This window comes from Pseudorca crassidens, chromosome 4 (genome assembly GCF_039906515.1).
Source record: "Pseudorca crassidens isolate mPseCra1 chromosome 4, mPseCra1.hap1, whole genome shotgun sequence".
In the NCBI taxonomy this organism is placed as follows: Eukaryota; Metazoa; Chordata; class Mammalia; order Artiodactyla; family Delphinidae; genus Pseudorca; species Pseudorca crassidens.
Genome location: NC_090299.1, coordinates 131439284 through 131466450, shown reverse-complemented (window position 1 = coordinate 131466450; position 27167 = coordinate 131439284). Strand labels below are relative to the sequence as shown.

The window sequence follows — 27167 nt, the reverse complement described above, 5'->3', positions numbered from 1 at the left end:
GTCTTGTGCCTTAATCATTTATCTTCCTCCAAGTTTTGTACCTTTCTAATTACAGTGCTTCAGGGATTGTGGTTTTACGTGTGGACTTACTAGGTGGAGTTGGGGGGTGTGGACAGGTGCAGAACGAGATTAGGGAGAATGCTTTTGGTTTTGTGGTGGCGGTTTTGTTATCTGGTGTATAATCATAAAAACTCAGGAACATTCGCGCTTTCAATCAGATGGGTCACACACACCAAAAACTTGAATGAAAAAACCATGGTGTTTGATTGCTAAGCTAGAAATATATTTATTAAAATGTAGTCTTCGGTCTTCACCGTGTTTTCTGTCGTTAACAATTTTTATTTAGAACGCATGCTGATTCTGCAAAATCCACCCCTTCGGAGACAGACTGCAATGATAACGTCCCTTCTCATAAAAATCCTGCTTCCTCCCAGAGCAAACATGGAGTGAATGGCTTTTTCCAGCAGCAGATGATGTATGACTCTCCACCGTCTCGGGCTGCATCCATTTCCGTAGACTCCAGCCTTTATAACCTGCCCAGAAGTCACTCCCATGACGTCTTACCAAAGGTGTCTCCTTCAAGTACCGAAGCCGACGGAGAGCTCTATGTTTTTAATACCCCATCCGGGACCTCGAGTGTAGAGCCTCAAATGAGGCATGTATCTATTAGTTATGACATTCCTCCAACACCTGGTAATACTTATCAGATTCCACGAACATTTCCAGAAGGAACCTTGGGGCAGACGTCAAAGCTAGACACTATTCCAGATATTCCTCCACCTCGGCCACCGAAACCGCATCCGGCTCATGACCGATCTCCTGTGGACACGTGTAGCATCACACGCACAGCCTCTGACACTGACAGTAGTTACTGTATCCCGACAGCAGGGGTGCCACCGTCCCGTAGTAATACCATTTCCACTGTGGATTTGAACAAATTGCGAAAAGGTCAGCTCCAGTTGGCTTTTCCTGGCTTAGAGGTTAATGATAGAAAATCTCTTTTTCTGAGTATTTGTTCTTGGACGCTTAGCGTGACATTAAATGGCAGTCCCTTTTTTCTTCAGCGCTGCAGTTACCCACTCGGGTAGCAAAGCTGTCAGAGCCTCAGTAGATCCCAGGAAGTGTGTTTGTGCAGGCAGCGTGTGCCTGGGTACATGTTGTGGTGGAAGGGAGAAAGACGAGGAGATTTTCATCCCTAAGAAGTATGGCCTTAGTAATACTTCCCTGCCTCAGGGAGCGTGCACCACTCTCTCTCACTTCCTCTACATCCTGGGTGAGCAGACCCGATGGGGAAGAGGCACAGGAAATGGACCAGCCGCAAAGCCTTTCCCAGTCATACCCTTTCCCGTATTTGTGTCCTATTACGGCCGCTTCTGTGTCACATCTGTTGGGCTCTGTTTCCTTCCTTCCCAGATCAACGGTTTTTACGTTATATCTACCAGGTGATATTCAGTTGCAATCAGGTCATTCTGCTTTTTGTTTGTTTGATTTTATTTATTTTTAAAGCTCTGAATCTTCTCTCCCCTTACCCCTTAGCCACTTCACTGACTCCTGTACCATCTTCCTAGAGCCTGCCAAAAGTTATAGACTTTGAGAGGAGAAAAATTGAGTCTGGGTTAGCCTCTGAGGGTCCTAAAGTCCTGAAAATAAAAAGCCCAAGTTTAAAAGGCACCCACCCTAAAAACTACATCTGACACTTCTGGATTTTGTGGTAGAGTTATCCAGCTGTTCTAAAGAAGTTAAAGATTTGATGCCTTGTGGATGGTACTTATGTCAATACTTATTTAGCCATTCAACACCAATTTCTAACTTCTTTCTCGAAATGGCTGTAATGTATCTTGAGGTGGTTATAAGTTAGTGAGATATAAGTTATACCCAAGGGTGCAAAAGATAAGAAAACAAGTATTTCTTTTCTCCATCTTTAAATAACTCATCTCACTGTCATAATCAAATACTGGTACTGGGGCTTCCCTGGTGGTGCAGTGGTTGAGAGTCTGCCTGCTGATATAGGGGACATGGGTTCGTGCCCTGGTCCGGGAAGATCCCACATGCCACGGAGCGGCTGGGCCTGTGAGCCATGGCCGCTGGGCTTGCACGTCCGGAGCCTGTGCTCCGCAGCGGGAGAGGCCACAACAGTGAGAGGCCTGTGTACCGCAAAAAAAAAAAATACTGCTACTGGTTAGCATATGAATAAATGTCTGCATTTTCTAGTGGCTTAATGTTTCAATTCAAGATGTTATTCTGTGAGCATCCTTTTTAAGATCTGTGTGTGTGCATGCATGCATATATGAAGAGAGAGAGAGAAGGTCATTCCTGATTACTCTGGGAACTGGCAAAGATGGGGAGAAATATTGATAGTTTGTTCTCTGTTTTAGATGCTAGTTCTCAAGACTGCTATGATATTCCACGAACATTTCCAACTGATAGATCTAGTTCACTCGAAGGCTTCCACAACCACTTTGTAAGTATAATTGACCTTGGCATCATCAAGTGTATTTCATTGTCAAAACCTTCGCACTTAGGACCCTGAGACTAAATGAGATCCTGAAAAAAAGTCCCTTCAGATCCACGTGAATAGGCATAACTTACAATTGTGTTTTCCTGATTGACAGTAGTTCTTCTTTATTAAAAGAAATGTATGTGTGTTTTAGAAAATCAAAAATGTATTGACAGTGGGGAGTGTATCAAGCGAAGAACTGGATGAAAATTATGTCCCCATGAATCCCAACTCTCCTCCACGACAACATTCCAGCAGTTTCACGGAACCAATTCAGGAAGCAAATTATGTGCCAATGACTCCGGGGACATTTGATTTTTCTTCATTTGGAATGCAAGTGCCTCCTCCCGCTCATATGGGCTTCAGGTCCAGCCCGAAGACCCCCCCTAGAAGGCCAGTTCCTGTTGCAGACTGTGAACCACCCCCCGTGGATCGGAACCTCAAGCCAGACAGAAAAGGTAAGGAGAGCGTGGCATGGTAAAAGGGCCGGGGGTTGCCAGTTGAGATCTGCATTTAACTGTCGTTAAATCCAAAACAGAATCGGGACTAGAAATTCAGAAGTATTTCATATTACCTAAGTTACCAGCTTGTTTAAGTAAAGTAGTAGTGCCGTTTATAGATTAATAATTATTATGTCATATGTTGATGCCCAGGTGAGATTTTTTTAAGACTCCTATCTCTGGAGCAGAGGTTACAAACTAAACTATTCACAAGGATTGGCAAGCAACAGGAGATAATTAGGAGAGACTGGAATGCCCTTGGCCCAGCCAAATGGAGTCACTAACTGCTGCCTGGCTACAATCCTTTGTGGACTTGTGAAGCTAACATGGGCCCCCTAGAGGAAAATCTTCTGATTATCAAAAGAAGTCAAAAATTTGGGGGGTTTTATATGTATTTCCTTTTGATTTTTAAGTTCTACCAGCTAGTTTAATTATTTAAAAAAAAAACAAAATATTGCAGACCGTACCACAGACTTTTACAAGCTAGATATGGTCTTTGGCTGGTCTTTTGTAACCTCTCCTCCAGAGTATTTAATATCAAATCAGACTTGAGATTATTAGTGCACTTGCCATGATTCTTTAAGAACAGTAAGGTTGCTTGTATACTCTTTGCATTCTGTGCATATAACAACTTTTTAAAAATGATTCTGCCTTTGCTGGGGTGTAAACAAATGCTTCTAGTCTATTCTTTCATACTGGCCTTCATAAGTAACATTAAATTCTAAGGTGGCATGGTTGGTTAAGAACTCAGTGTAAAAGAAACTTTTCAGCCAATCTGGTAATATGTACCCAAGTTTTTGAAATTTGGGTTCAAGTGGCTAAACCCCAGACAGCCAGCTGTGTTGCCGCAGGCTGCAAGTGTGATTGAATCTCGACAACCAAGTAAGTTAGTGTATCGGCTGTGAGATGCGTGGCACAATTTCTGGGGAATTCAGCGCATTTGAAGAGTCTCGTATGCTCTATGTAGCTGTTTTTAAAAAGCATGTAATGTTTGCGTCAATTTCTCATTAACCTGGGCTTGGATCATTAATAGTCATTCTAATTAAGTTCCCGGTGTGGGGGACAGAGACTGAGACTCAGAGTATCTTAAGAAAATGAGTTTTGTTTTGTTTTGCTTTTAAGAAAGTAAATGAAAAGAGAACGTTAGCGGCAACTGAGACACTCCTGGGAGGCTGTCACTTTGTCCTGCTCTCCCTGCATTTCTGTCCTCTGGAAACTCTTTGATCCTGCTTTGCTCTCCCTCACATTCTTTCCTTCTTTCCTGTTTTCTTTTACCCTGCATCCTCTACTTTAGGGCTTTCTGCTGTCAGAGAGCTTTGGCCTCTGATGCCCCTGCGTGGCCTCGATTCCGCCCCGTGCCTCCTTTTTATGGGCCCTCGCAGCTTCCACACCTGCTGCTAATTGCCTTGTTCATTATTGACTCACTCCAGATCGCTCAGCGAAAGTTTGATTGGTCTCGTTTGTCTGTCCACATCAGGCCACAAGACAGATTGTAGATTGCAGGCGAGCCCACGTGCTGGCTGCTGTCGGGTCAAGGGCTCACCTTTGCTCGGACAGCTGGAAGGATGGTCGCACCCCCAGTCACCCCAGAGGCCCCAGCAGCAGAGCCATGATCAGGGCTGGCTATTTTAGAAACAGTGTGAGCATCCCAGGCTTTTTAGGTGATAACTTTTCCTTTTGTTTCTCTTGGTCCTCATTTGTTTTTAAATCTATTTAGACATCCCTCGTCATTTTCTTCTTTGCATACAACACACAAAAGTATGTTTGGACATGTATAGGTTTATAATTGAGCCCACAGAGGGTGGAAGGATTAAGATACAAGTGTCAGGAAGTACGTGAAACATCGAAACCCTCATTTTAATGCGAAACTGGTTCTCTCCTTCTTTTCCTGTAATTAGCGCATGTTGGCAGCAGATCGCTAGTTTTTGACACCAAACGTAACCGTTTTATATCTTGAGGTCCCCACATAAATATGGTCATGGTGTGCTGTGGGTGATGCATGGAGCTCTGAGTCCTTGCGGCTTTGCTCCCCTGCCTCTCCTTCCTCCGTTCAGGATCTGCTTAACACAGTTTGAAAATTCCCAGTATATTTCACAGTTAATGGTTTCACGTGGTAAGCGCAATGCAGAATCAGAAAAGGTCCCTATTTACATGTTGGAAAGTTTTAGGATCGTAATGAAATGCCTTTAGTATCATCTAGGTCTGACAGAGTTCACGTACCCCCATATTGTAGTATATGTTATTTTATGTAGGCAGCATAATAAAATGGCATGTGTATTATACATCATATATATTGCATATATGTGTAATTAAACCTCCCTATGTAAATATATAGTGAAAGTACTATATATTCTAGTACATGAGAGACTGTCCTAGTCCTCTAAACCAACCAATGGTGACCCTACTGTAGAACAGAACAAAGTAGGTTCCTTGGTTACTTTTGGAGATTCTGTTTAGTCTTTAAAAAATTAACTGAGCTATTGAAAGACAATCTTGAGCTCATGGGCCAGATTACTGATTTGGTATCATTGCTTAGGTACAAAATGAACTGAAAAAGCACCCAGAATAAAATTTCCACATAGTTTTTGGCAAATTCAAGGAGAATAATAGGTTTAGCAAAACAGTAAAGAAGTTACTTAAAGTCTTAGTTATAAAAAGAAAAGGGGGTGTGTTGCTTTTCTTATTACTCTACTTTTTAAAATAAATATGATACAAGAGAAGGCATGAGAAAGTATGTAATATTGCAAGGCAAACTTTGTCAAGTCACTTTAGAAAGTTATAGCTATTCGAGAAAAACATTTTAAAACCCAAATTCAGATCTTGGAGCAAAGTTTATCCATAAAAACTTAAACCGTAAAACAGATGTCTTATTTCATCCTGAAATTCTTCTCCTGGTGCATAGCATCTGATGAGTCTGTTTTCATTTCAAATTTTGTGACATCAGATACATAAGTCTGTCTATTGTTCTAGTATCTCTTATTAGCTAAATCTCATAATAAGCAAACCTTATTCTATAAAATATGGCTTGATTAGTTCTAAAACTCAATATAACTAACTCAACACCCAGTATAACTGGTTTCTGTGATCGTCTTCTTGGGAAGGGTCTACAATAAACGAGTGACATTCTAGTCTTGTTTATACCCCCAATTATAGATGTCAGCTGCTGTAGTTAGTAGTACACATGAGTTTTTCAAATACTTCTGAGTAATTGAAGCTGCAGAAATACGTGCATGTTTTAAACACTTACATTCAATGTATTTTCATGGACACTTTACCCAATCACCCAACTGTGGTAGCTATATTTTCACCCATACTATTTCTGTCACAATAGTATTTGTCCTGAACCGTATCTTGTGTATATTAACAGAGGAGAAAATCATAATTTACATGTACTGTGTTAAATATTAGGAAAGCAGATGAGTCATTGGAAATGCAGGACAAATTCTGTTTTGATTACTTCAACTGAAACTTTTATATTTTAATGGAAAAGCAACTTTGTAAAGTTTGGGACATTTCTATAAGATATTGTGATTTCTCTTAAAGTAAGTCCTTGCATAAATCTACCAGATTTCATCTGTGCATTTAACTGGGCCCATTCACTCTCTTTCTAACGTGATATAGCAGCTGTTCAAGCCTCAGATATACGGTCTTTATATTTTGTTTTGTTTGGCTTTGTCCATTCATGGCTTTCTGCAGTAGATCTGACCATTAGTTATTGTATTGGTTTTAAAAAAGCAGTGCGAGGTTACTTCTGGTGTTTTCGTATGTTCATTTGGTTAAAATATCTTCAGGTCCTGCTGGATCTTCGCTTTGCTATAGGAAGGATCCAGAAAACCAATCGAGGAGCTTCCCTAGGTGGATCTTTTTGGTATCTTTGCTATAAATATTTGCTCAAGAGAGCTTCTAAAGAAGTTTTTTGAAAGCGATTAAAAATTAACATGCTTTTGGGCTTCCCTGGTGGCGCAGTGGTTGAGAGTCCGCCTGCCGATGCAAGGGACCACGGGTTCATGCCCCGGTCCGGGAAGATCCCACATGCTGCGGAGCGGCTGGGCCCGTGAGCCGTGGCCGCTGAGCTTGCGCGTCCGGAGCCTGTGCTCCGCAATGGGAGAGGCCACAACAGTGAGAGGCCCACGTACCGCCAAAAAAAAAATAATAATAAAACTAACATGCTTTTGAAAAACTACTTTTATACTATAATAAATGTTTGGAAGATGGATAAATGATACCAGTAAATATAGCTAGATTTTAATAAACAAGTATTAAAGTTTGACTCTCAAGTCAGATTTTTGGGTTGGTGGTTACAGTTTAAAGGAAATGAGTACAGAGTGCGTTTTTACAGCACAGCCTCTACGTGCGGGTTTTTTTACCCAAATATTCCTGACCTTCCAATATAATTATCATTATTATAGTCCCCTTTATACAATGAGACTATTCAAACAAGTGTAAAAGTTTTTCAGTGTGCTACCTTGATTACTCCTTGGAATTAGCAGAGGATAATAGTGTTGTGAATTATTTTTCTTCTTTCTTGATTTCTGAGATGCCTACTGGAAATAGTAGCATCATCTGTGAAACTTCAGATAAGTGAATAATTTAGGCTAAGTTAGACCTATAATGATAGAGAAAATAAATTTTCCACTTTGAGTTGAATTTATGTAAGCAATACCTATTAAAATAATAATCGTGTATGGACTTTTCAAAAAGGACTGCATCTGCTTCTTTGAAGCATGACCTCGTATGACTGCCTTGACCATATCTGGAATGATCAACTTTTGAAACAACATTCAGTTGCTTTTTTTCTTTTTTTTCCTTCAAAGGCAAACACAAAGTTATGACATTGATCAGATTAAACACCACCATCAGATTAAGCTTTAAGAGAACCGCAGCTCATCAAAACAGATTGAAGGGCCTCCCAGTTATAGGATGTACCCTCTGATAGGTCTGGGGTCTGGAAACCCAAGGAAGGACAGGTGGCTTCTCTAAAGAAGCTCCCATTTAGTGGGAAAGTGGAAAAGTAAACACATTATCATAATTAGCACAGAAGGGGGCTTGTGGTTGAGGTTAGCTCTTGGCCCTGCAGGCTGTCTCCTCTGACCAGAATCTCAGAGGGTGAGTGGCAATGAAATGATGATAGAGGACCTTCTATCAGAATAAACAGCATACCCAGATCCTTTAAAAAGAGGGGACTGGCTCAGAGTCTTGGGTGGGGGGGAGGAAAGTATGAATGCAGGAACGAATGCCAAATGCCTGGCAGGTGCCAGCTCCTGGGGTTTTTATAATCCATGCTAATGAGTTTGGGCTTTATTCTGAGAACACCATTAAAGGGTTTTATGTAGGCAAGTAACATAATCAGGTCGGCCCCTAGAAAGCTCGTTCTAAGATTTAAGGATACCATAGGGGAAAAATGGTATTTTTTAATGCAAACTGTTATAAAATCACACTTTTTTTCAGCATCTTCTTTAAAGAGTGCTTTGCCCGGTGTTCCAAACCTAGGGTTCTTGACGCCTTGCTTTAGAGATGATCAGACAGGAAGGCATAACAAAAGTCCCTGTCCTGACTCGAAATAGCTGCCTCCACTTGGGGACCTAGAGTGAGTGATTTTTACAAGTTTGGAGGCCACTTGGAGTGTAAGTGGAGGTCATTTAGCCATACCGTGTGAGTTCACTTTCAGAAAAACAAACCAGGTACGTGCAGTGCACATTAAAAAAAGGAAGCCAGGACTTCAGACTTACAGATTCTTTAATTTTCTTGGATAAATGAAAACAAACGATTGCCATTATAAATAGAAAGTAAAATTGATAAAGGGAAATCAGAGAGAACGTAGAATCTAGAGTAACTCTTAAGAGATCTGCTATGGCAACTGCAGACAGAGGAAACAAAGCAGGTGTGGTGGGTCCCAGAAGATAAATTCCATTTCGAACATGCAGTGTGAAAGCCTACAGAACCTCCATGTGGGGTGACTTTGTAGGTATGCCAATAAGGATCTTAGGGGAGATCTGAACCAGAGGTTAAGATTTACCAAGTTGTGCTCCTAATGAGGGAGGAGATCACATGATCCAGAGATTGACAGCCCCGGGTGAGATTGTTTTAACCCCCGAGGGTTAAAGCACAATGGGGTGCTCTTTGCTAAAGAAATGCGTCATGTCGCTTTCTTTGTTCAAACCTAATCTAGCTAAAGCCTCCTTGTAACTGTCTTGGATTTAAAAGCTGAGGCTCAAGTGAGTTATTTAACACTGTTGACTCCTAGAATTTGAGAATCAGTGTATCCCTGGAGTTGGTTCATTTGCTGCCTCTGCTTTAGTCTTATCTCATACCCTTTATTGTGGCACTTAAGTAATTAGAGAAGCATTCCAGTATTTGCCTCTAGGCAGCAGAGGAGAAGTACATACACCTTGGACTTTTTTTCCTTTCTCTCCTCATAAGTAATACTGAGCCATCATTTGAGTATCACTTTCATTTCTGTCTGGAACATAAATGTCAAATTGAGCCAGGCAGTAAAAATAACAAAGAAATGAAGCTACCAAAATGCCTGAGCGACTGGGTTCAATTCCGGGCAACATTTTCACCTTGAGGCGTTTGTCCTAAACTCAGGCTTAAGTTTTGCATGGAGTAGAAAATACATGGAAATTTTATAAATGCACTATTAAAAAATTCACTTAGTACGGTATCTTTCTGTGAAGAGCGCCAAGGAGTACCCTTGAGAGTACTTGAGAGAGTTAGGAAATTTTCATGTTTTATAAGCTAGAAAATCACATTTTCCAGAACTTGTAGATTTTGGTCAATAAGATGCTAGAGATCAGCATTAAATCAGCAAACTCTAATATTATTTTCCATCTAATAGATGTCAACTCAGTTTTGTACATGCCAAGAAAAAAGAGAATTTGGTGCCATTGAGAATGAAGTAGTTTAAATTCCTGATTGAAATGATATTGCTACTCTGGCATCCAGGCTTCCAGTGGGAAAAAGTATGAGGCCAGCTGCTGGGTATTAAACCTGTACTTTTCATAAGGCTTTTCAGCAGTACTAGTACATAACAGAGATTAAACGAAAAAAAAAAAAAAAGATGGCAACTGAATTTATACTTTCCAATTCTCAAATTAAAGCTAGACAGTCAGCAGTTCCAGAATCTAGACATCTAATCCTTGCAAAATGGTGTCACGGGGGCAACCACTGAGTGTTCAGGGAAAAGAAATGCTGGTCTTGGTTTTGACTTTGGAGTAGCAGACATTGTATCAGTAGAACTTCTCTAGAAGGGCGCTTTCAGGTGGTGAAGGAGTAGTCAGATTAAGGTTTTTAAAACACCTCCATCAAGTTAAGAAAGTAGGCCTTGGTACTTTCGTATGAGACACCAGACTTCAAAGAAAAGATGTACTTGCGATCTGACTGAGAGGTTTTATAATTTTTTATTGGATCCAGTTTTCTAAGGCATGTTAGAAGAGTAACTAACATGACACATGTTTTTCCTCTCTTCCTCCAAATAAAGGTAACAACTAACCAAGAAGTTATGCCACTAAAACCCTACCATCTTTTATAACAGTTTGCTTATTACGTTGTTGCATGCAGCTTCGGCGTTCCCATGGTATTGAGCATGAATGATATGCATAGCCAGACTGAAATAGTCTCCACAAACAAACTTTTGTTTATGCTTTTGAGATGTAACATGTCTGCTCAGGGCTCTGTTGCTTTTTTACAGAATCCATTTTTTTTCCAATTAAAAAAATAACATTATATTAAGAAAGTCTTCTTTTTACCAATTAGGTCAAAGTCCTAAAATTTTAAGACCCAAACCCCATGGTTTAGAGCGAACTGATTCACAAACCATAGGTGACTTTGCTACAAGAAGAAAGGGTATGTACTTTAGCACCGCATGCTGGATGGGGTGTTGGGAATTTATGTATTCTGTGATGTTGTTTCCTTTAAAAGTAAAGGAGAAGAGCCTTAAATACTATTTTGTTGTAAATAAAACTTCCCAGCGTGTAATTTCTAAAGTGAATGCTTCCCATAATATACAGCGAGTATATTTGTTATGCCATTAACAGCAGCATGTTAAATATTTGATAATATATGATATTCAGTCTTTTCCTTTTGCATTACTCTTTTAACCTTTTAGACATCAATAGAGTGTTTTCTTTAAGCTTGTGAGTTGCTTGTGAGTTCCAGTTGTCTCCTGTATTTATGTATAATGTATATATTCTGTTCTGAGACAATATATAATCATTTCCATGGATTCATTATTTTATGCCATTACTTAGAATTTGACAGCTAAGCAGCTCTTAGCCTCTGTGTTTTAAAAAAAGTGCAAACATCAGAGTTAAAGAAATACTTGCAAGTGAGCACAGCATTCTGTACATGTCCATTTTAAGTGTATAGGTGAGCAAAATTATTTTAACTCAAACTTAAATCAACGTAGCCTTCAGAAAATCTCATTGAATTTTTTTGTATTTGAGTTGCCAAAAATACTTCGGCATAAACCCCAGAGAATCTACGTAATCCTTTAAAATGACTACCTATTTTATAGTTGGAAGGTAATTATAACTTGGTTGATTCAATGTACACATATATGCACAAAGACTAGAGGAGGGATGCCTGGAAAAAATGAAGACTTTTTCTTTAGAGTGGCAGGATGACGTGTAACTAAAATATTTACCTAATATGTTTAAATAGTATCCTAAAATATAATGAATATTAACAAATAATATTGTTGAAGTTCTTTTGCTCATGTCATGAATTTCTGAAAACTGAGTCTTACTTTAAGGGCGAAGAGCTCTGTGGAATATATACTGGCAGAGTAATTAATTGTCCACTACAATCATAGGGTAAATAAGAAAAGACAACTTATAAATAAAGCTAATAGGAACATTAGCATTTATTTTTACTTAATTTGTTAAAGGATGTTGTTGGTTAAATTAAGCTAAAAATTTGAGACAGTTGTTAAATTGTGGCCTTTTCTCAGAGCAGAGTTTGAGTATAAAGATATAATTATTGCTTTGTTTTATTTGGTTCCAGACTGGGCCTGAATTAATTTAAAAGATTTGGTTATTAATTCTTTTTGTCAGTTTTTGGTTTTGGCGAAGTTTTGTGTTTATTGCTTCCTAAACATCATTTTATACGTATAGTTGTATAAATGATGCTTCGATGTTGATGACGAGGACTGTTTTTACATAGAAAATTAAATGTCCGTGTTTGAGGATAAAATTAGTGAAAAAAATAAAATAAGGAAATAATGAAAAGTACAAATCAAGTAACTATGAAGGAATTGGGTCACATTACTCTTTCTTGTTCTCATCGTTTATATTCATAAAATATTTACTTAAGAAGCAACATGTTGTAATAATAGAGTTTTATTTAGACTTTCAGTCAGCAGTCAGGAAACATTATCTGATTTAGCTTTTGCCACTAATTTTTTAGCTGTGTGACCTTGGAAAAATCACAAAACATCAGTGTGCTTCTTTTCATGTGTGAAACTAAGCTGGTCCTAGGTGTACAGTGGCTATAATGTATAAATAGAGATGTAGAAAGAGGGTCTTGTTTTGTTTTCCAAATTTCTGTATGCTAAAGTCTCTTTTTTTTTTCTCTTTTGTTTCAGTCAAACCAGCACCTTTAGAAATAAAACCTTTGCCAGAATGGGAAGAATTACAAGCCCCAGTAAGATCTCCCATCACGAGGAGTTTTGCTCGAGAGTAAGTCTTTGTTTAAAATACTTAGCTTGATTGTGCATCATAATGGAGAGTAACTAGAACAGTGGTTCCCAAAGGATGTTCTGGGGAGCCTCCCTTTTTGGGGTTCTGTGAAGTCAAAACTATTTTCATGAAGATACTAAGATGTCATTTGCTTTTCCACTCTCCTTCTCTCATGAGTGTACACTGGAGTTTTCCAGAGGTGGCATAATGTTGGACGCTATCGTTGTGACAGCTAATAGTGTATGTATTTGTGTACACTTGTCTTTTTAAATTTTTTTCTATTATAGGTAATGTGGTAAATATCAGTAGATATCACCCATATTAACCAAAGTTCCTTGGGGTTCTCAATAAATTTTAAGAGTGTGAAAGATTCATGAGGCTAGAAATTTCTGAGAACTACTGCTCTGGAAAATACGGTAGTTTCTTGTAGGGATTATTTAATGGAGATTCATTTAAATGTATATGTGGAAATGAAAAGAATGTTTGTAGTTACAAACCTGTGTTGAATGTGTACGTGTGTGAATATATGTGTGTGTGTGTGTGTGTGTGTGTGTGTGTGTATATATAAGTTTTTTTAAATAGTAATTCTTAAATCTTCCTTTTTATATCTGTGTCTTTCTACTTATCCTCCACATCACTAGCAATACTTTTTTCGTTGTTCTGCAGAAGGTACTTTGTTGTTGTTTTTTTAAACATCTTTATTGCAGTATAATTGCTTTACAATGGTGTGTTAGTTTCTGCTGTATAACAAAGTGAATCAGTTATACATATATCCCCATATCTCCTCCCTCTTGCGTCTCCCTCCCACCCTCCCTATCCCACCCCTCTAGGTGGTCACAAAGCACCGAGCTGATCTCCCTGTTCTATGCACTGCTTCCCACTAACTATCTATTTTACATTTGGTAGTGTATATATGTCCATGCCACTCTCTCACTTCGTCCCAGCTTACCCTTCCCCCTCCCCGTGTCCTCAAGTCCATGCTCTAGTAGGTCTGTGTCTTTATTCCCGTCTTGCCCCTAGGTTCTTCATGACTTTTTTTTTTTTTTTAGATTCCATATATATGTGTTAGCATACAGTATTTGTCTTTCTCTTTCTGACTTACTTCACTCTGTATGACAGACTCTAGGTCCATCCACCTCACTACCAATAACTCAATTTCGTTTCTTTTTATGGCTGAGTAATATTCCATTATATATATGTGCCACATCTTCTTGATCCTGCAGAAGGTACTTTGATGCTCAGAGATATCCCTTTACAGAAGCAGACTTGAAGACATAGAGAACAAGCTAGTGGTTACCAGTGGCGGGGTGGGGGGGGGGGGCTGGAAATAGGGTGGGGAAGCGGGAGGTACAAACTACCTCCCACTACGAGATAAGTGGGAGCTCATCTTGGGTGTAAGATAGGCTCAAGGATATATTGTACAACACGGGGAATAGAGCCAATAGTTTGTAATAACCGTAAATGGAAAGTAACCTTTCAGAATTGTGTAAAAAAATCAAAAATTTTTTCAAAAAGAAAATATCCCTTTACAAATAGTTATAAATATTAGTTGTGCATTTGAATGTGTGTGATAAATTGTACAATAATAAATGTGTACAATAAATGATTGTGAGCATAAATGTTTCTGGAAGAATGTATACTATCACTCATTTTTACTTTCAAAGCGAATTGAGAAATTTTGATCAGGGTGTGTGTTTGTGATGGTCATCTCTGTAATCAGCTCCTCCAGGTTTCCCATGTCTCCCCGGCCGGATTCAGTGCACAGCACGACTTCAAGCAGCGACTCACATGACAGTGAAGAGAATTATGTTCCCATGAACCCAAACCTGTCCAGTGAAGACTCAGTAAGTAAAATCTTCTCTTAACGTCTCTCTTCCTGAGCAGCCCTTCTGAATCATTCACACTAGACCCTTCTTCCAGTCCATATACCTTACCCTTCCATCTTTCTTTACTTAAGGAAAAAGGATAAAAGACAACTTTTTAAAAATGCTTTTGGGGGCTTCCCTGGTGGCGCAGTGGTTAAGAATCCGCCTGCCAATGCAGGGGACACAGGTTTGAGCCCTGGTCCGGGAAGATCCCACAGGCCGCGGAGCAACTGAGCCCATGCGCCACAACTACTGAGCCTGCGCTCTAGAGCCCGTGTGCCACAACTGCTGAAGCCCACGCGCCTAGAGCCCGTGCTCTGCAACAAGAGAAGCCACCGCAATCAGAAGCCCGTGCACCACAACAAAGAGTACCCCCAGCTCACCCCGCAACTAGAGAAAGCCCGCACGCAGCAATGAAGACCCAACGCAGCCAAAAATAAAATAAATTTTAAAAATTAAAAAAAATTTATATAAAAATGCTTTTGAAAAACAGCATCATCAAGTCTAAAACCAATAAAGGGTCAAAGTGTAATATTAATATCTATAAAGTAGATACAAGTTAGTTAAAAATCACAAAATCTGGGCTTCCCTGGTGGTGCAGTGGTTGAGAGTCCGCCTGCCGATGCAGGGGACACGGGTTCGTGCCCCGGTCCGGGAGGATCCCACATGCCGCGGAGTGGCTGGGCCCGTGAGCCATGGCCCCTGGGCCTGCGCGTCTGGAGCCTGTACTCCGCAGCGGGAGAGGCCACAACAGTGAGAGGCCCGCATAGCGGGGAAAAAAAAAAAATCACAAAATTTTCCAGTTATATTTCTTTTAAGATGTACTTCACTTTTGAAACTATTCAAAAAACTACTTTTTACTGGAAGCATTTTATAATGCATTTCTCCAGACCCACGTCAGCGTACTCAGTGAAACAGTCTTATGCCGAGGGTTTTTAATAACCTTTCAGTAATACATCCTTAGGTAGGGCTTAAAGATCAAAGAAGACCTGTTAAAACCTGATTTACTTCAGACTGACTGTTATTACCCCAAGGCCCAAGAATTTTGTAATAGTAGCAAGCATTATGTTCCTCAGAAATCAGGTAGTTGCCAGAAAATACTTCAGATGTTTAAAAACACAAGCCAATTTTAATTTTTTAAAAATCTTTTCCTTTTGCTTTCCCTCAAACCAGAGACACTGCTTGCTCTGTTATTTGCTTTTTAGTAGATAAGTATATCAGTTGGCATTAGGATCCCCTCTGAGTAACAGAAAATAAGCAAATAACAAGGCCTTAAGGCAGACGTTTATTTCTTTCTCATGTAGAATTCCAGAGAGTCAGTCCGTGGTTGTTGCGGCAGCTTTTTGTTCCAGAAGCCCTCGGGGATCCTTGCCCCTTGCCGCTCTCCAGACTGCTGTCCCCTGGGTCTGGCTCACAGGCTCAATAGAACAAGATGATGCTCCAGCCAGCAGATTCACATTCCAGGCTGCAGAATGGAGGGAAGGAAGAAGAAGCAAAGGATGCAGCCCAACTGCCTCATAGAGAAGGCTCCCAGAAACTGCTGAGTCCAAACTGTTGACCAGGACTTAGCCTCTGGCCACATAAACACGAAAAGGACTGGAAACCGTAGCCTTTGTACCGAGGGACAGTGGGCCTGGCTAAAAACCCCCTTCCCGGTGGAAAGGGGAGAACAGATCATGGGGCACAACCAGGCAGCATATGATAAGCAAATATCTAATGTCAAAATTTGGCATGAATGACATTTTAGTGACTTTATTTTCTTTAAAACAATTCTGTTCAGAGATTCAATATATAAAGCCCTGTTTTTTCATTGAATTTATGTCTTTAATGGACTTTAGGCAGAAACAGATTTCTCATGACCATTTGTCAGGGAACAAAATTAAGTGATTTGAAAAGCCTGATTTGATGCTTGAACTAATTAACTGTAAAATATTATCAAGTTCATAAAGTATTCAAAAATGAATAAGATAATTTAAAATATTTATGTCAACCCTGAATTAGAATACAAACGAACTATATCAATAACATTTTCACTAATGTTTCAAGGTAGGGCAATTTTTATTAATTGACTTTCACTTCTGGGTTTGTAATTTTTCCATTTGATGAGTAGTGTTTTATTATTTTTATTAACTTAATTTTTTTTCTTCATTATAGTAAACAGACTCTAGTAGGAGACTAAGTAGGGCTTCCCTGGTGGCGCAGTGGTTGAGGGTCCGCCTGCCGATGCAGGGGGCGCGGGTTCGTGCCCCGGTCCAGGAGGATCCCACGTGCCGCGGAGCGGCTGGGCCTGTGAGCCATGGCCGCTGGGCATGTGCATCCGGAGCCTGTGCTCTGCAGCGGGAGGGGCCACAGCAGTGAGAGGCCCTCGTACCGCAAAAAAATAATCTAAGTAAATCCTCAGTGCTGCCTTGGAGTACATGTTACCCTCAATTTTCATCTTTAGGTGGTTAAATGAATTTTTTTATTACAAAAGTAATTCTTTTCTGAGATACTAAAGAATCTTTTATTTTGCCCAAAATAGTAAATAAACATAAAAATATTGGAAAGGACCTGTAATAGGAAAGTTTGAAAGTATGATTTGTCATGAGTAGGTGTTAGGTGAAGGGAAAAATCTAGAAAAAATCTGTTACAATCAGAAAGTCAAAGGAAAGGAAGATATAAAATTGTTCTTTTATATAGTATAACACTAAGCCAGAAAGGTAATTTTACCTGCACGGTAGAGGTGTCTAATAACCACCAGATAGTGAATTTCTAAGGTACTGAGGCCCTAAGGGTTAGAAATAAGCAAAAATGTCCCAAGTGAAAATATCCATCTGCCATTCACAATAGAAAAGTCAGCTGTGCCATTTCCATCTTATGCCACCAACTGCAAGGGCTCATCTTAGTCCAAACAACTTTTCCTTAGGAATGAATGTAATAGTTACAGCAATATTTCCCACACCTCTTGGAATTTAGTGTATCAGTGGAGAACCATAGAAGTTCACAAGGTCTAACATATGCTCAGGTTGATGAAGTCGGTAAAAAATTAGTCTTGGAGAAGTTGAAACAGGATTGGATCAAATCTGGTTTATAGGGACAATGAAAATTAAATTCTGTACATTGAAATGTTGAAGCACAGTCTGTTTCCTATACTGGTGATCATGGAGCAGGCGGTGTCTAATGAAAGTGAATTGGTGGTGCTGCCTGTTTTTTATACAAACATCCAAAGTCAAGCATTCGTGAAATGAACCCTTAATGTGACGCCTGAAATTCAAGTGACAGTACATCATTACTAAAGACATATATATTGTTTGTAACAACATCAAAAGTATGTTCAATAATTTTATATATTTTTTTCAAGAATTTTAGAAGAACAAAGTACTACTATATTTTTTCTTTTAATTCACAGAACACTTCATAATAACTCTTCGAATCTTAGGGTTTTTCTAAACTGTTTTGGGAAAACACTGGGTTAAAGCCTAGAATGCAGAGACAGGCTGTTCCCAGTTGAGATTAGATTAGATCAAGAGCAAATAGACTTTTTGGAGGGACACACATTTTAACAATACTTGAAGATGAAAACATTTCCAGTCCTAGTAATTAGACAGAGTACAGTCGAACTAGCAATTCTGAGAAATTCTCTTTAAGAACAGCTTACTGAGATTAAATGTGTACATCATATGAACTCAAGGGTTTCTTTCGTGGCCTACAACACCGTGAATAATTCTAGATGTTTCCAATTAGGGAAATTTCAGGTATGGGCTCTGTCATTACATTTGAATACAAAATTTTACACACGCGCACACACACACACACACACACACACACCATGCAATCTGGCTTGTTCTTTTTTTTATGTGAGAATGAAATATAGAGTCATTTGCAGAAAAAAATTTCAGTTTTTTCATGAATTAGAAGAAAGAGGGGGAGCGGATAGCTATTTGTACTAATTGAGCACTGACACTTGCTTACATTTTTTGTGCCCTACATGTTACTGTCAATATTTTTTTAATGTTTTATTAGCGGTAGTTGATAAATTTGGTTTAAAAATCTGTTCCTACAAATAGGGCCATCACATTCAGTAGCGCAGGTTGTCTGCTGCATACACATGCCGCATGCAGTATGTAGGATATACAGTAGACGGCACACATGCTGCATCTGAGTACATGCGACCCAGACCATGTCCCCCTCACCAAGAGTAAACTCAGTGTTTTCCTAGCAATTGTCCTTTCCCTAAGTCACAGCTTAGTCTTTTTAACCCAAACAAAATGGAGTAGCAATATGAAAGAATCAGCAGAACCAGATTTATGCAGTTTCCAAATCACGTTGTTCATCCTAACAAGTATAAAATTGTCAAGTTGATTACATCGTTACGGTTTTCTTCAAAAGTATAAGCTAACATGTGAACAATAATACCTATGTGATAGAAGCCACAGGGATGAAAGTCCCTAATGAATATGTAGTGTCCTGAGAAGTCAGGAACATTCCCAGGTGAGGTTAAAAGCAGCAAGGCGTGGAAACAAGTCATTTGTTGGAGCACATTTGAAGACTGTCATGATCAGAGTAGCAGGTGCATGTAGGGACATAAGTTCATGTCGTCCTTTCCTTTTTATTTAGCATTGATCTTCATGTTCCTAATAACCTATTTCTTTTTCATTTTTGTGCCTCAAGCTTTTTCATTCTTGTTGTTCATTGCTGTCCTCATTGCTCTTTTTTCTTTTTCTTTTCTTAGAGAGGAGTCCTTCTGTTGTACAGTTCCTATTAGAACAGAAAGGATAAGAAGACACAAAATTAAGTGGTAAAAATTCCAGGCAGTTGAAACAAAACAGACTTTATAAATGGAGTCAGTATGCATAGCCCTTAGCTACCATACTTATTCTAAATTGATTTTAGTGTGAAAGCCTTTAACTCAAATATAGAACTTTAAAGTTTCTTTTAATTTGAGAGGTGAGCTCAGGGTCTTTCTACTCCGCCATCTTGGTCGATCCCTAAAAAAATTTCATTTGAAAGCATGGACTGTAAGGATCCTATAGTTAAAGAATGTTATTGAGAACAGATATCATTTTAATAGCGTTATTGAGAACAGATATCATTTTAAAATATCATTTTAATAGCGTTGAGTTAGACTATTCCAACTGGGAATTCCCTGGCGGTCTAGTGGTTAGGACTTGGCACTTCCACTGTCGGGGGCCTGGGTTCAATCCCTGGTAAGGGAACTAAGATTCCTTAAGCTGCGCGGCACAGCCGGAAAAAAAAAAAAAAAGGAAAGAAAGAACTGTTGCAGTTAACTGTAGCTTGATGGCCCAGTCTTAGTCTGAACCAAGTTTTACTTTTCAAACTACTTTTAGCTTGCTTACCTATGCTATGTTTTAATCAATTTTTAAAATATTACTTATTTTTCCCCATCCTAAAAGATTATTTAATTTTCTAAGGAGACATTTCTTCAAGCTGTGTCCTCTTAAAATTACTATTTAGGCTTGAGTAGATCGCAAACAAGGTAATAAGCAGTATGTCTCATGAATGTTTGACAGTTGATTTTGTTGTATTTTACTTTCAGAATCTTTTTGGCAGTAATAGTCTTGATGGAGGAAACAGCCCAATGATCAAGCCCAAAGGAGACAAACAAGTGGAATACCTAGATCTAGATTTAGATTCTGGGAAATCCACGCCACCACGTAAGGTAAGTGAAACCTCATTCTATAAATACACTGAGCTCCCATTTGAAACCTGAAGAATCGGGTCTCCTTTGGGGGAATTTTCTTAGTATGTTTAATTTAAAGTCTATTACTTAATGCTTTTTCATAAATCACAAAAGTGTTAGACTGATAAATTTATTTTTTCATCTCTGATGGTATGGAAGTTACACGCTTTGTACTCTCTTAGTGATTACCATCGAAATGCTTACTTACTAAATTCTAAAGTTCCAAAGTTAATCATGGTCTTCACTCCCTTTCCGATGTTAGTTCAAATTACTCCTTTTTTGACTTTCTTGGTATTTTTGTCCAGAAGTTTTAGAGTTTTTTGTTGTTCTTGTTGTTGTTACACTCACAAATTAGACATTAGTAATATTCTTACTATATAGACAATGTTTATATACATTTTCCTACACGTTTACCAACTTCTTTTTTTATCATTCCTTCTTGTGTCTTAGACCTTCCTTCTCTAATCATTTTCCTTCCTCCTTCCTTTAGAAGTTCTTTTCATGGAAGTCTGTTAATGGTAAATTCTTGCAGTTTTTGTTTAACTGAAATGTCTTTATTTTGCCTCATTCTGGAAAATGAGTATTGAGGGTTTTGCGGGGGGAGCAGTTTGAGTTCACAATTCTTAATTGACAGTAAGTTTCTCTCAACGCATAGGAGATACTATTTGCTGTCACCTGGCTTCCATTGTTCCTGTGAAAAGTATGTTGTCAGTCTAATTGCAGTTCCTTTGTAGGTAATCTGTCTTTTCTATCTGGCTGATGTTAAGATCTTTTCTATATCTTTGGTGTTCAGCAGGTTCACTACACTGTGTCTAGACATCTAGACATAGATTTTTCTTTATTTATCCTGCTTGGTAGAAGTTGTGCAGTCTTTATTTCTGGATTCATATTTTTTGTCAGTTATGGAAAAGTCTGAATCATTATCTCCCTAAATATTGTTTTTCCACGATTCTCTTTCTTCTGTCCTTTTAGGTTTCTGATTAGACAGTTAGAGCTTCTCATTCTGTTTTTCTTATCTTTTACCACTCTTTCATATTTTCTATTTTATCATTTCTTTGCTTACGTGTAAAATTTCTTTAGGTCTGTCACCAAGTTCACTAACTTCTCAGTTCTTCTGCTTAACCTATGTGTTTAATTTTTAATCTCAATATTTTATTTTTCACTGCTGAAGTGACATTCTGCTTGGCTTTTTTCCCCCAAATATGCCTATCTGATTTGAATAGCTTCTTACTCCTTTTTTGTTATCCTATTCCTTTTATTTTCCAATTCCTTTAAACATTTTATACACATATTTTATACTATTTATGCAGTAATTTCCATACCTGAAGTCCTTGGAGGTCTGAATCTGTGTTTACCGTTTCTCACACACCTGATGGCTTGTTTCCTTGTGTGTTCGTGCATTTTTTTTGTGAATTTATTTTGCTAAGCATATCTGTGGGAAACCTGCAGACCTAAATTTCCTTCAGAAAGGATTTGCATTTGCTTCTGCTAGGAAGCAGGTGATGCTACCACCCTAGGACTACCTCAGTTTCCTTCAAGGGTCCCTATCCTAACAGGATAGTTTTGGGTTCCGCATTCCTCCCACCCAGGCCTCCTGATTGCACTGCTCAGTTGACGTTCATCCTGAAGACGACACCGTCTTGACCCTTTAGCAGCTCTCTGCTCCCTCCATTTCCCTCACACCTTGGATATTTCCCTTAATTTCTCGTGAGCCCAGCAACGCGTTAATAATTACATTTGTTTTAAGTTAGTGAGTATCTAGTTGGATTTTATGTAGCCTGCCATTCTTGAAATACTCCTTTTCAAAAAACATTTCTTAACTCTGAAAGTAAACACCTGTACCTGTTCTCAGGACTTGAAAAAGTCAAGCTTAAGCTAAAAGCAAGCTGTGTCTCTTAAGGTGAACCAGGGGGCTGCTCTCCTTCTTTTCTAAGAATTTCATCTGTTATGGGAGCATTAGTTTGAATTCTTAAATATAATAATTTTAAAATTAAGGGAAAAACAGAGTACAGTTAGGAGAGAGACAACATTGTTAAACTGATTTTTTGGTGACCCAGTAGAATTTCAAGAGTTATTCACAGTGCATATGTGTCTGTGTTTTAAGACTGGAGTTCACGCAGAAGCACTGCTTTTTCTGTGGAGGTTTATGGGGTTTTTTCCTTTGCTTTTTAGCAAAAGAGCAGTGGCTCAGGCAGCAGTGTAGCTGACGAGAGAGTGGACTATGTCGTGGTTGACCAACAGAAGACGCTGGCTCTGAAGAGCACCCGTGAAGCCTGGACCGATGGGAGACAGTCCACAGAGTCTGAAACGCCAGCCAAGAATGTGAAGTGAAAATGCCACTTTGATGTCTCTGAACAAAAGAGGACTGAGCTGTAAGGAGAAATCCTGTTTGACTGAAGATAACTTGACCCTTGTACTCTAGGTAGACCCTCAACTGAACAGAGTCGAAGTCAGAGGACCTTTCAGACTTAATCAAGCCATTGAGCGTGTAAATGGTGCTTTGTGGTATCTGAACAATTCATCACATGTAAATAATGTGGGAAAATACTGTTGTTTGGTTCCCAGAGAAACATTTGTTTCGTAGTTAACACACTTGTAGTATTACTGTATTTATGCACTTTTTCATTTAAAGCATTGGTTTGGGTATTCCCGAATGGACCTTAACATGATTCTGTTGGGAGTTCTTGTTTTCCTCACACTACTCTTAAGAACAATGCTACGTGAACTAAGCTACTTTCCACTGGGAAATTGCTCTTTCAGCTGCAGGGTAACAACAGGACGTGAGAAGTAGATTCACAATATACCTTTCTACCTGAAACTTAATGGGGTAACCGTTAGCTTAAACTACAAAGTAGAGTTGGACTCATCATTCGTTGCCTTCCAAAGTGCTAAGCATCATGTACCTACTGGTGTCAGGACTTTGTTCTCTGGTTCATGGACATTTGGTTTTCAGTGGTGGGACTTTCTTGTATTTTGTTAATTACAGTGTTTTGGGCTCATTACGTGAAGATTCTGCCAGGTGGGATCTTACACCTTGGAAAGAGTGAATAATCACACTATCAAGTAAGCGTACAACTCACTGATGGCATGTGGTGACGATGTGCTCTCACATTTTCAACATGTATTAAACTTTACGTTATTTGCAAAGTGTAGATTATATAACTAATCAGGTACGTACCAGGCACTGATGTGCTAATACAATGATCAGGTTTAGACAGTGAGCTTTAGTTGTATTCGTGTTAGTCCTCTAATGCTGGTTTCCAGTTTGGAATTAATGGCACAATTGACATTCACTGTTAGTTATAGCAACATACTGTGATTTTTAATTAGACAGTCATTCAGATTTATTACTCTAAGAATGAAATTCTGTCTTTTGACACCATAGTGCCCTATGATTTTTTTTTAAACTTTACTTAATATTCTTCTTGGCCTTATCCTATTTAAATCCCTATGCAATTAATATTTTATATCTGCATTTTTTTAAAAAAACAGATGTTATATAAGTGATTCTCATATGTAGCACCTATTGCTTTTCCAGTAAAAGAATTAAGGCTTGTGTACTGTGATTTATATTCACTGCCCCAATTCAAGAAATATTGGAGCCTTGCTATAATGTGAAATCTTAAAGTCATGGACCTCTTCCAACCAGATTTCTGAAACCACCAGAGTTGTCGTATAATTCTTTCTCACCTATAACATGGTCCTATAGCAAGACCACACATTATCTATAGTAAGGCTACAATTTATCTGTCTTGGCTTTGCAATGTAATTTAGAAAGCAGGTATAGTTATTGGTTTGATTGGTTTTTAACTAAGTTACATACAATCTCTTAAGTACTGATTTGAGACTTACTAACAGTGTTTGGAGGGGGCATAGAGATTGAAGAGCCCACAGCTGAGGCATGTTTCCCTCCATGCAGACCTTTAATGTTACCTGAGTACACAGATGTGCCCTGATTTCTGGCCCCTTGGTCACCGTACTGTGCCTAATCAATGTAATGGGTTTATGTCCCCTCCATGAGCTAAAAACGTTCATAACAAGATGAATTGTAGACAAGTAACATTTAATGCTTTTAAATGTTTGCTTCTTTTTAAACAAAAACTAAAACCCAGAACTGAATTTTGAGGTGGATTTTTAAATAAAAAAACATTGTTTGAGTTTGCTGTGAGTAAGCTGTTTTATAATGAAACCACAAAATAGAGTCGAAAATCATTGAAATGTGCCTCAACTGTCAAAACACATAACGCAGTTGATGTGTGAAGATACCAAATTGTGTTGCATGGAGGATAAACATACTCTGAGATTTAGAACACAACAGTAAATATATTGTTAATTCAAAAATCTTGGGGGCTTCCCTGGTGGCGCAGTGGTTGAGCGTATGCAGGGGACATGGGTTCGTGCCCTGGTCCGGGAAGATCCCACATGCCGCGGAGCAGCTGGGCCCGTGAGCCATGGCCGCTGAGCCTGCGCGTCTAGAGCCTGTGATCCGCAACGGGAGAGGCCACAACAGTGAGAGGCCCGCGAACCGCAAAAAAAAAAAAGAAATCTCGTTTTAAAAGCTACCTATCAGAAGAGTCTAAGGCAATAATGAACTTTTTAGTGTAATTTCTCAATTTTTTGCAAGTTACCATTTTGAAGACCCGCAGCACTCAAATCTGTAGAATTTTCCCATTACGCAGAGTAATTTAAGAATTGAAAATTAGGCAGTTTGTTAAACTAAATCACATTAAACATTGCATTAACAAATTAAATGAAAAGACAGTCTCTTATAGAGTGGTATTTCCCAAAGATTTTTTAGCACTAGAATCTCTTTTAAGTAAACTCTTGTGTAAGCCCAATATGTAAAGCCTGGAAAGTCCATTTGATCAGTGTAACTGTATTTTGAGTCCACATTTATGTTTACTTGTCTTAGAACATTACTAAGAATAACATTTCTAAGTAACACAAATGTGAAATTGGGGTTATAGATAGTTGGTGAAACCTTAGCTGCCAGTCTGTTTCTATGCCTTGTTTTATTCACATGCTATCAAGCGAATTTTACTTCATGCAAATGTAAGTAAGTACAAATAATAATAGGGTTTAAACACACATTTCAGGAGATTCTTTAACTAGAAATAGATAAAGTTGTATTCCCAGGTTTATATAAACGTAAATTATCCTGGTAGTGGAAGTTTATACATAAGCAGACTCCAGTGTGGTAAAATAGTGTATGTAACACATTAGAATGTGCATTTTTACTAAGTTTTTAAACTACACACTTTTATAAAAACAAAATTTGAATCAAACTCTTTAATACCGCTAATCGCCCACAAGAAGCTGAGTTTTGGCCAGGCATGGGTTGAACACCACTGGTTAACTGTGTAACAGTTGTGTTATAAATCAGAAGTTTTTTTCTCCCACATTTGATGATCTCTACCTTTTATTCCTTATTTTGAAAAACTGTACAATTTTATGAAAGTTTGAATACCAGTGCGCAGCTCTGCTTTCAAAACTCAAAATTCAGACTTGAATAATGTAAGCTATTTAACCCACAGGATGCATCACCTTAGAAAGCTATAAAAGTGGTTTTTATCTACACTCTGTACGTTTTCATCTTTATTTTTATCAATACCATATAAGCTACTGTGAGCGTTTTAGAGAATTCCATAAAGGTACTATGAGTGTGTGTATGTATATATAGCATTGTATTTAATCATAGACTAAGTTTAATTTGATATAGAAATACTGCCATACTTGTACATTAATGTCATAAGTCATAATTCCCTCTGGACTCTTTATATTTAATTCATCGGAGGTCGTAATCTTCATAGTCATAAATGCATTCAAACTGGAAATTGAACACCAGTGTTTGTTTTTCTTTTTCTTTTAGTGGGAAGTTGTCTGCTTTCCCCCTTTAGCAAAAACAGTATTTTTTATATTTTGTTAAACTGTTGACTATTTTATGCCTGTACACTATACCATAGGCATAATTCTTAGATATTCCCAAACACTCTTAGTGCCTCCTTATTTGGCGCATTGAAAGGATTGGTGTTAGTATTTCAAATGAATTATCCTTTAAAAATATACTAGCCTTAAACAGTTTAGAAACAACAAGGGAGACGGAATCTTTTTATTCCTATCTTTGGGTCATGTGGTAGGTCTTATCCTCCATTGGTAGATAAGCAGTCAGGTCTGTAACAGGATTGACATAACATGACCAAACCAAGTGGATACAGAGAGAGAGAGGGGCATATCCCAGGATAACAGTTATTGTCAATAACATCAGCTATATGTAAATCTGTATATAATTTAAAATACCAACAACTATGAGGTGAAAAAGCCATGGTGCAAATGAATGTTGTAGACATCATGGACTTGTTCTGATGAAAAATCACTTGTCGGGTTGTTGAGATGATTGGTTTTAATCTGACTAAATATGTTTATATATCACTACAGCTTGAAATAATTTAGTTCATCCTCCATAGACTTATCTTTCTTTAGGATCAGTATAATGCATATTGTGAGTTTCAACAGACTGTTTCGTCAAGGGATTAACATAGCTTCTGGCTTCCTTTACTAAAAAGATATGGCTTTGTGTGAGTTCTTGTAACCTAAATCAATTGTTGATAATCATTCCAAATTTCCACAGCAAAATCTTATGTATAAACTTATTTCTCCCCTCTTGCACATCTTCTTTTGTAAAGATCCTATTGTAGATATTTTCTGCTACCAAATAAAACTTTTCAAACAATTTGGTTTCAAGACCTTAAGTAGTCAATTTGGATACTGAAACTGTGACCCAATAAGGACATAAAACTTCTATTTCCAACTCTTCCTTAGAGTCTTTATCTAAATCAAAAACCCAATTCTGCCATTAACTACACTTCGCAGTTCTACTTCTATAGGGTCACTCATTTTCTGCAGTAAAGATCCCACTAAATCATGCTAAATATAATAGTCATGCTCTAA

General features: G+C 38.4%; 1 protein-coding gene across 7 annotated transcripts in view; it reads left to right on the top strand.

The window, feature by feature from the left end:
• GAB1 (GRB2 associated binding protein 1) overlaps positions 1-24376 on the top strand; it is a 132580-nt gene extending 108204 nt beyond the window's left edge. For 5 of the 7 annotated variants that reach the window (XM_067736777.1, XM_067736782.1, XM_067736778.1 and 2 more), the window contains 8 exons: positions 347-948; positions 2376-2461; positions 2652-2955; positions 10753-10842; positions 12581-12674; positions 14395-14518; positions 20076-20198; positions 22392-24376. In XM_067736777.1, the coding sequence (XP_067592878.1) occupies positions 347-948; positions 2376-2461; positions 2652-2955; positions 10753-10842; positions 12581-12674; positions 14395-14518; positions 20076-20198; positions 22392-22550 (1582 nt within the window). In that variant the 3' untranslated portion in view covers positions 22551-24376. The remainder of the gene's footprint in view (positions 1-346; positions 949-2375; positions 2462-2651; positions 2956-10752; positions 10843-12580; positions 12675-14394; positions 14519-20075; positions 20199-22391) is intronic. The other 2 variants (XM_067736779.1, XM_067736780.1) reach the window with 1 other exon arrangement.
• The last annotated feature ends 2791 nt before the right edge of the window (positions 24377-27167 follow it).